Source organism: Polyodon spathula, chromosome 50 (genome assembly GCF_017654505.1).
Source record: "Polyodon spathula isolate WHYD16114869_AA chromosome 50, ASM1765450v1, whole genome shotgun sequence".
NCBI classification, from domain to species: domain Eukaryota; kingdom Metazoa; phylum Chordata; class Actinopteri; order Acipenseriformes; family Polyodontidae; genus Polyodon; species Polyodon spathula.
Window position 1 is genome coordinate 2,114,649 of NC_054583.1, and position 9,616 is coordinate 2,124,264.

The 9,616-nt window shown below is 50.2% G+C and overlaps 1 protein-coding gene across 1 annotated transcript; it reads left to right on the forward strand.

Annotated features, from left to right (window-relative positions):
- The first annotated feature begins 3,645 nt into the window (after positions 1–3,645).
- Positions 3,646–8,351, forward strand: LOC121306817 (apoptosis-associated speck-like protein containing a CARD). Its single transcript, XM_041238745.1, has 3 exons — positions 3,646–4,037; positions 6,873–6,938; positions 7,860–8,351. The coding sequence occupies exons 1-3, from the start codon at positions 3,729–3,731 to the stop codon at positions 8,217–8,219; spliced, it is 735 nt and encodes a 244-aa protein (XP_041094679.1). The 5' UTR covers positions 3,646–3,728; the 3' UTR covers positions 8,220–8,351.
- Positions 8,352–9,616: the final 1,265 nt, after the last annotated feature.

Here is a 9,616-nt window from a genome sequence, read left to right on the forward strand (position 1 = left end):
GACAGATGACCATCGCGGTTGATAATCCGCTCAGCGGTCATGATGAATTTAAAATGCACACAGTATATTGTACGTGTAAGAGCCCCAATCTAATCCCCACCTTCTATGCAAGTCAGCGACCTGTACCGATCGCTCAGATCCCTCAGACACGGCCAAGCACAGTGATCTACTGTTGACACAACAGCTGTACACATGACATCTGAGACCCTTTCCCCCTGTTTTTCTTGGTCCGCTCCCAACAATTGAAAAAAAAAAAAAAAAAAAAGATAATCAGCGCAAAAAAAAAAAAAGGGGTCAGAAAAAAAAAAAAAAAAAAAAAAAACAAAAAACATAAACAAAAAAAAAAAAAAAAAAAAAAAAAAAAAACGCACTGTTTTGTAGTTTATGATTGCAATTGCGTATACAATGAATAATAGTATACTGTACATCTAAGAGCATGGGCTGTTGTGTGTGCTTGCCCGGGCTAGCGAGGGGGTGGTCGGGTGACTGGGAATCCTCTAGACCTCGCAGATGCCAGTTCTTTTTTACGTTTAAGCAGCGAGGCCCAGACACAGAATCATAAGGCGCAGGCTCTAGCCCTTTCTCCCATGTCTTATCCGACTGTCCAATGAAATTTAAAAAATGAACAGAAGTAATGAGATAGATACAATTTTGGTAGAACCTGGACATTGCAGCTGCGTGTCAGAATTGTGCTTGATACTGTCCAAGAACATCGACAGGGGCCTCCCAGCATGCCCCAGGCACCTGCCGTGCTAGCGAGGGGTGATGGGAGCTGTAGTTCTTTTTTTACGGTAAAGCAGGAGGCTGGACACAGATCTATAAGCGCATGTCTTAGAGCTTATCCGACTGTCATGAAACTTTGACAGAAGTTAATGAGATACAATGGAGAACCTGGACCTTGCAGCGTGGTGTAGAATGAAATATACTGCCAGAACATCGACAGGGGTCAGTCTAGAAAGTATACACTTGAAAATAACACTTGAAAAAGGAAAAATAATTTAATTAATAAGTGAACGAATATACTAATAATAATAAGAATAATATAAGATACTAATAATAATAAACAAATATGTATTAAATACCTTTGTCCACAAACTGAATTACCCTCAATAAAAGTACAACAGAAAACAGGAATTGTGATTTTAAAACAGGAAGGTCGCTAGTCGAAAGTGCAGCCCAGATGACGTCACGAGTCTTATATAAAACGCAGTTTGCGGTGCAGTGGGGCAGGTGCAGAGGGAAGAGCAGAGCCCGGATGAGGAGAGAAGGGAAAGGGCCAAGGGAGCGCGCGCGCGCGCGCGCGCTCGCGCGCGCGAGCCGCGGCGCGAGCGCGCGCAGAGGCGAAGAGCGCGAGCGAAGCGCGCGCACCACACCAGGCGGGGGACAGCGAGACAGGCCCCACCAACGCCGGGGGCGGGGGGAGGGGAAAGCAGCACGCGAGGGCAAGCGGACCACAACACGACTGGACCCAGCTCGAGAAAGGGCCCAACGGGGCGCGGGAACGGCGCCGACCGCGCCGCGCGCGGACAAAGAGCGACGGCGCGCGAGCCTGAGGCGCGGCGCGCGGGACCGAGCTCCCCCCACGCGCGGGGCACGACAGCGCAGCAAGTGCAACCCGGTTGGAGGGAGGCGCGCGCAGCGCGCGCGCGCGGGGGCGGGAACCAGAGCAAACCGCAAGCGGGGGGGCGACGCAGCCGAGCCGGGCATCCCCAAACAGGGCAGGGGGGGGCGGGCAGGAGGACGCCGCCGCGCGGAGAGCCGCGCTCCCAACCGCGCGCGGGCCCGCACGGACAGACCGACGGCCGGGCGGGGCGGGGGTGGGGGAGTTTGCCGGACCCGACCGGGGGCGGGAGGCAGCGAAGCGCGCGCGCCCCGGCGCCACCAGAGCGGGCCGGCGCGCCATGGGCCCCCCCCGGCCCCAGGGGGAAGAAGAAGGCGACGCCGAGCGAGCAGGACACGCCCCACCCCGCGAGGGACCGCGCGCAGGCCCACGGGGCGGGAGGCGGAAGCGCGCGCGCGAAAGACCGGACAACCCGCCGGCCAAGCGCCGCCACCCGCGCACACCGGAACCGCACAGCCAACCGCCACGCCCGGTCCCCGGGCCCGACCCCATCAACGCCGGACACGCCGCCAGCCCCCCCTCGCCGCACCCACACCCCCCCGACCTCGGACATAGAGCCATGCCACGCATGCGGGCCCCGCACGAGCCGGCCGCCGCCACCGTCGCGACGCGGGCCCGCTTCGCAATGGGCCGCCCCCCGGTGGGCGGTGTTGAGGAGACCGTCGGACGAGCTGCGAGGCCGGAGGCGGAGCGCGCCCGCGCACCACGCGAGGGACGCGTCGGCAGGGGGCACCCCGGACCGGGGGAGGTGCGCCGCGCGCGCGCACGAACCGCCCACCAGAGAGGACCGCTCGCGCTCAGACCACACGGGGAGGGAGGACGCGCGCGCGCGCTGCGCAAGCGAGCCCCCCCGCGAGGCCCGCGCAAGCCAGGACCACAGGGGGGGGCGGTTTCGGGAGGAGGCCCGCCCGATATCGCGCGCGTCCGCCCCCCCCTGCCACGCGGGCACGCGCGCAAGACCCCCCTACGGGGGCGAGAGTGACGAGGCAGCGCGCGCGCGGCAAGCGCACCACCCCACCCGAGTAAGCCAGCACAACACCGGCGACTCGCAGGATGGGCCCGCGAGGCAGGCCATACACAGGGGAGGAGAGGCGCAGCGCCGTAGCGCGCGACCTCCCCCGCGCCCCCCCGCCGCGGGCCCCGAGACGACGGCACAAAAGGGGGCGCGGACGCAGCGAAGAAGAGAGCCCGATGCGCGCCACAGCGCCGAGAATACAAACTGACGGCACGCTCGGGCCACGCGAGACAGGCCCCAACGCGGGAGGGGGCAGGGGAAGACGGAGGATACGCGAGCGAGAGCCGCGAACGAACGCCCACGCCCCGGACGAGGGTGCAAGCGCGCCGCAGCCAAGGACCCACCCGGGGGGGAGGGAGGGGGCGACGCGCGAGAGCGCCTATCAGCGACCACCAACACCGCGGGCAAGCGCGCGACAAGGCACACACGGACCCCCGGGGTGGGGGGGGGGCAAAGTGGGGGGGGGTGGGGGGGGAGGGGCGGGGGGGGGGAAGCGCCCGCGAGAGAGCGCGAACATGCGCAACACGCGAGTGGCCTATGGAGCGCCAGGACACCAGGGGGGCGGTGAAGACGGAGAAGCAGCGAGAGAGAGAGAAAGACAAAAACAGCAGAGACGAGGGAAATGAGATGAATAGGAAAAACCCCAGGGCCAGGGGGTACGGAAGGGCGCGGGGTGGGGTGCACTAAGAGCGCGGAGCACGCCCCGACGCCAAAACGTAATGAGGGGGCACCCGCGACGAGACGAGAAAGGACACGGGGTGCCTGGGGTGGTGGGAGGGGCTGGGCGGGTAGGGGTGGACTAGTGACAAAGCTGAGTTGAGAGCGATGAAAGCGAAAAAACAAACCACACTATGATGGAAGGTCATCATTCAAAAAAGGTGAGGATAAATATGCTATAATATATCATATCTCTACACATATAACACACTCATGGGAACAGAACCTAGACATTACAAAACAGTGGTTGAGTGTTGGGGGGGGTTTGTGGAGGTGGGTGTGGGGTCCCTCTCCCCTCCTCTCTTTCCCTCTCTCCATTCCCCCCCGGTTCTGTACGCTCTCCCACTCTCTCTTCAGCCCAGCAGATGAGCCGCGATGGATCTGACGGTGAAGGATCACATCATAGACACCCTCGACGACCTGGACGACAACGGGTTTAAAAGATTCAAGGATAAACTGGGCGAAACGACATTCCAGGAGCGCAAAATCGCCAAAGGGAAGCTCCAGAATGCGGGAAGCCTGGAAGTGGCGAGTTTGCTGGTCAGCACCTACACCAAAACTCAAGCTGCTGAGATCACGGTAGCCTTATTAAAAAGCATTAAAGAGACGAGTCTGGCTGAGGAGCTACAAAAAAAGACGGCAGCCGGTAAGATAATGAATATCAGTATTAATATAATTAGGATTTAAATGCAAGTTATTATTATTATTATTAGAAAGATATTATTATTATTATTATATTATTATATTCTTAGAAAGAGAGTGTTGTACAATGCAGTACCTTAACAATACTGTTAGCTCACATTTATTATTATTATTATTATTATTATTTGACATTGATATCTGAATCAAATTTTCGATTTATTTAACGGACCGTTGATATCGATGAACCCGTGTCTATCAGCAGAGGGTTTTAGTCGTTATTATTAAAAGTATTTGCTAAAATACATTCTTTATCTATAGCGGTATTTATAATTGAACGTGTATTGCAATTCCGTTATTATTAAAAGTATTTGCTAAATACATTCTTTATCTATAGCGGTGATATTGAAGCGTATTGCAATTTCCAATAGTTTTTAGTTTCGCTTTCGTTCTCGTGGGGAGAAAATGAAAAAAAAAAACAAAAACAAAAAAAAAATGTTTTTTTTTTTCGGATGTTTTTAATAAACAGTTGCACGAGGAAGACATATATTTGCTAGACCCAACGTTTTAGAAGCTGTGTGTTTGTTTGTTGTTGTTTGTTTGTTTGTTTGTTTAATTGGGTATTTGTTATTGACAATGGGGCAGAGAAAAAAAAAAAACACACACACAGTGAGTTATTTGTCGCTCATTGAAATTCTACTGGAAACTAAACTGATTGCAACAGATTAGCATCACCTAGAACTTGAAGACTGAGACACAGCTAAAAACTTTGTACATAATTTGACATCAAAAGTCTAACAGAAGCCATAATAGCAGCACAGTACTGTCCCAATGCCTCTGAGTTTTCGGGAGCGCTTCGTTGCATTCCTAAAATAAACGAGAACATTTAAAACTAGCGATTCTGCATATCGGACCTGCAGCATTAGAATATGAAAAACAATATTACAAAATCTTAAACACAAGTCTTTTATTAAATGTGCTGCATTCGTGATATATGAGTACTCTTATTGATACAATAATTAATAGGTATATACCATAAATAGGTAAAGCATATTGGAACAATAAAGTATGGGTGTGGGTAAAGCATAGGGACGCATTGTAAAGCACAGAGAGGTCTGGTAAAGCACAGGGAAGCATTGTAAAGCACAGAGAGATATGGTAAAGCACAGGGAAGCATTGTAAAGCACAGAGAGGTCTGGTAAAGCATAGGGAAGCATTGTAAAGCACAGAGAGGTCTGGTAAAGCATAGGGAAGCATTGTAAAGCACAGAGAGGTCTGGTAAAGCATAGGGAAGCATTGTAAAGCACAGAGAGGTTGGTAAAGCATAGGGAAGCATTGTAAAGCCAGAGAGGTCTGGGTGTGAAGCATTGCAAGCACAAGAGGTCTGGTAACGTATAGGTTTTTTGAATAGCATTGTAAAGCACATAGAGGGAAGGTTGTAAGAGAGGTCTGGTATTGTAAAGCACAGAGATGTCTGGTAAAGCACAGGGAAGCATTGAAAAGCACAGAGAGGTCTGGTAAAGCAAAGGGAAGCATTGCAAAGCACAGAGAGGTCTGGTAAAGCATAGGGAAGCATTGTAAAGCACAGAGAGGTCTGGTAAAGCATAGGGAAGCATTGTAAAGCACAGAGAGGTCTGGTAACCAAAAAGTAGGGAAAGCATGCAGGAAAAGCATAGGGAAGCATTGTAAAGCACAGAGAGGTTTGGTAAAGCATAGGGAAGCATTGTAAAGCACAGAGAGAGAGAGGTCTGGTTTTAAAGCACAGGGAAGCATTGTAAAGCACAGAGAGGTCTGGTAAAGCATAGGGAAGCATTGTAAAGCACAGAGAGGTCTGGTAAAGCACAGGGAAGCATTGTAAAAGCACAGAGAGGTCTGGTAAAGCACAGGGAAGCATTGCAAAGCACAGAGAGGTCTGGTAAAGCATAGGGAAGCATTGTAAAGCACAGAGAGGTCTGGTAAAGCATAGGGAAGCATTGTAAAGCACAGAGAGGTCTGGTAAAGCATAGGGAAGCATTGTAAAGCACAGAGAGGTCTGGTAAAGCATAGGGAAGCATTGTAAAGCACAGAGAGGTCTGGTAAAGCATAGGGAAGCATTGTAAAGCACAGAGAGGTCTGGTAAAGCACAGGGAAGCATTGAAAAGCACAGAGAGGTCTGGTAAAGCACAGGGAAGCATTGCAAAGCACAGAGAGGTCTGGTAAAGAATAGGGAAGCATTGCAAAGCACAGAGAGGTGTGGTAAAGCATAGGGAAGCATTGTAAAGCACAGAGAGGTCTGGTAAAGCATAGGGAAGCATTGCAAAGCACAGAGAGGTCTGGTAAAGCATAGGGAAGCATTGTAAAGCACAGAAGAGGTCTGGTAAAGCACAGGGAAGCATTGTAAAGCACAGAGGGGTCTGGTAAAGCACAGGGAAGCATTATAAAGCACAGAGAGGTCTGGTAAAGCACAGGGAAGCATTGTAAAGCACAGAGAGTATCTGGTAAAGCACAGGGAAGCATTGCAAAGCACAGAGAAGTTGTACGTAAAGGCAGTAACTATACAGTAAAATTTTTGATAATTTGATAGGCATAACCCATATGTTAAAGCATTGGGGGGGACGGGAAACTGTGAGGTAATTAGCTCAATGCACAAAAATACTGACAATAATTATTATATTATGTGATAATAATAATAATAATAATAATAATAATAATAATAATGAATATGAGCTAACAGTATTGTTAAGGTACTGCATTGTACAGCACTCTCTTTCGTGCTTTCAACAGCCATCTCTTTCTGTTTTCAATGCATGACATGTAATGATAAACTGGCACAGACCTTATTAGATGACGTGTCTGGAAGTCTGTGTTTTCAATCGCCTCTTTTCTTTCTTTTGCTCACAGCAGCCCAGCAGCGCCCCACCGCCTCGTGGCGGTTCGAGCAGACGCAAAGCTCATGGGGCAGTTCTGGTGAGTCGTCTTCACCAACGGTCCAGAGCAGGAGTGGGAATCAGAGTCCTGTTGCACAGCAGTGTGATCCAGTCCAGGTTTCACTGTCTACCAGCTTGATCAGCCCCCAGTGTGTCTAGCTAACAAGCTCAGGTGTGTCTGATTATTAAACTCCTAGTGAAAGCAGGACTGGATCACACTGCTGTGCAGCGGGAGTCTGATTATTAAACTCCTAGTGAAAGCAGGACTGGATCACACTGCTGTGCAGCGGGAGTCTGATTATTAAACTCCTAGTGAAAGCAGGACTGGATCACACTGCTGTGCAGCGGGAGTCTGATTATTAAACTCCTAGTGAAAGCAGGACTGGATCACACCGCTGTGCAGCAGGAGTCTGATTATTAAAAACCTTCACTTTGGTCCTGACCAGTGACGGACTCACACTGCTGTACGCCTCGGAATATCTGACTATAAACCGTCATGTGAAAACGACCAGGACTGGATCACACTGCTGTGCAGCGGGAGTCTGATTATTAAACTCCTAGTGAAAGCAGGACTGGATCACACCGCTGTGCAGCGGGAGTCTGATTATTAAACTCCTAGTGAAACCAGGACTGGATCACACACTGCTGTGCAGCGGGAGTCTGATTATTAAACTCCTAGTGAAAGCAGGACTGGATCACACTGCTGTGCAGCGGGAGTCTGATTATTAAACTCCTAGTGAAAGCAGGACTGGATCACACCGCTGTGCAGCGGGAGTCTGATTCCCAGCCCTTAAAATTAATGAATCTCGCTGTCGCGAAGGGGGGACGTGGGGAAGTCTGAAGTCCCAGCCCTCGAATTTTTTTTCAAAAAAACAAAAATAGTTCAAATAACTCAAACTTTTACTTAGAGGACGGTGCTTCCCTCGCCTTTACAATAGGGAACCCTAAATAAATGGGTTTCAAAACACAGTGGCTTGCCATTGATTGGTTCTGCCTGGTTCTGATGGCCTCTCTCTATCTCTGTCTCCCTCTCTCCCTCTCTTGTTCCTTCTTCTTTGCAGGAGTGCATTTTGTAGACCAGCACCGGGGAGCTTTGATCCAGAGAGTGGTGAATGTGGCCTGCATTCTGGATGCTCTACTTGGAAAGCAAATGCTGCTCGACGAGCAGTACGATGAGATAATAGCGGAGAAAGTTCCCTCCGTCCAGATGAGAAAGCTTTTTGTGGCCTCAAGGGCGTGGGGAAAGCCCGAGAAAGACACCTTCCTTGAAGTCCTGAAGGCGCAGCAGCCACACCTCATCAGGGACCTGCAGGGAGAATAAACTGCCCCTTCGTCTGATTTCCGTGGAAACTGAGCCGTCAGTCATCGTGTCAGAGAATTGCAGATAGCTTTCCATTTTTTCATACAGTTTTATTTTCCATCGCCCAAGACAATAAACGTGTTTTGTTTTAGATGCACTGGCTCTGTGGTCTTGTTTCAATCCAGGTGCTATAAACAGCCTATCAGGTTGAAGGACGAGTTTAAGGCATTACTTGGTATTTGGGTTACAACTTTCACCAAACATTGTGCATTTCCCCCCCCCTCTATAGAGAACAAACCCATTTCTGACGTTCCAGTGAAAGCTGCTGAATAATGTTCCCTTGTTAACATATTGAATTGCACCCCCTCTATATAGAATGAACTCCCTCAGCTTCATAGAGTCCAGTGAAAGCTGCTGAATAATGTTCCCTTGTTAACATATTGAATTGCACCCCCTCTATATAGAATGAACTCCCTCAGCTTCATAGAGTCCAGTGAAAGCTGCTGAATAATGTTCCCTTGTTAACATATTGAATTGCACCCCCTCTATATAGAATGAACTCCCTCAGCTTCATAGAGTCTGAAAGATGCTGAATAATGTTCCCTTGTTAACAAATTGAACTGCGCCCCCTCTATATAGAATGAACTCACTCAGCTTCATAGAGTCCTAAATTTGCAGGTGATATAAAACCTTTGAAGAAGAAAAAATAAATAATGAAGAAGAAAAAAAAATCTTAAGACCCCCCACACTGTAAATTCACTCTCCCTGAATATTGGGTTTCCGTGCTGTTTCTGCAGTGAGGTAGTTAACCCGCCAGGTGGTGCCCAAGTGTTAATTCTATACAATACTCGATACAAAATCTCAGCTTCGGGAGGGGGAAAGCGCGCACCCTAGTGGCTATAATGCGAAATGCTTGCAGGCACAGTTAATCACTCTGGAGCCTGAAACAGCAACAGACAAATGATAGAGAAGAACGAGGCTATTGAATATTAGGAAAACGTACGTGTGTAATATATATATATATATAATATTATATATCTATATAATATATAGAGATATATATCTTAATATATTTATAGGGGCGGGTCTGGTTGCAGGGCAGGGGGGAAACGGCGGCTGAGTGTGACCCGCCTGTGAGTGCAAGGGAGCGGGGTGGAGGGAGGGAAGGGGTGGAGGGAACAGGGGTTTCGAGGCGACGGGCATAAATAAGGGGCGAGTCTCCTTCCAATAGGACTGTTTGTTTGACATCTCGGACGGAAGGAAGGGAAGCACAAGTGGAGGTGAAAGCGACTCGATCAGGGGGTACACCCCCCAACACACGCACCCACACACACACGCCCACGCACACACACAAACACACGCACACAGCGATTCAGTCGGTGGGGCAGGCGTGGGATTTGAACCGTGACCCTTTGCTG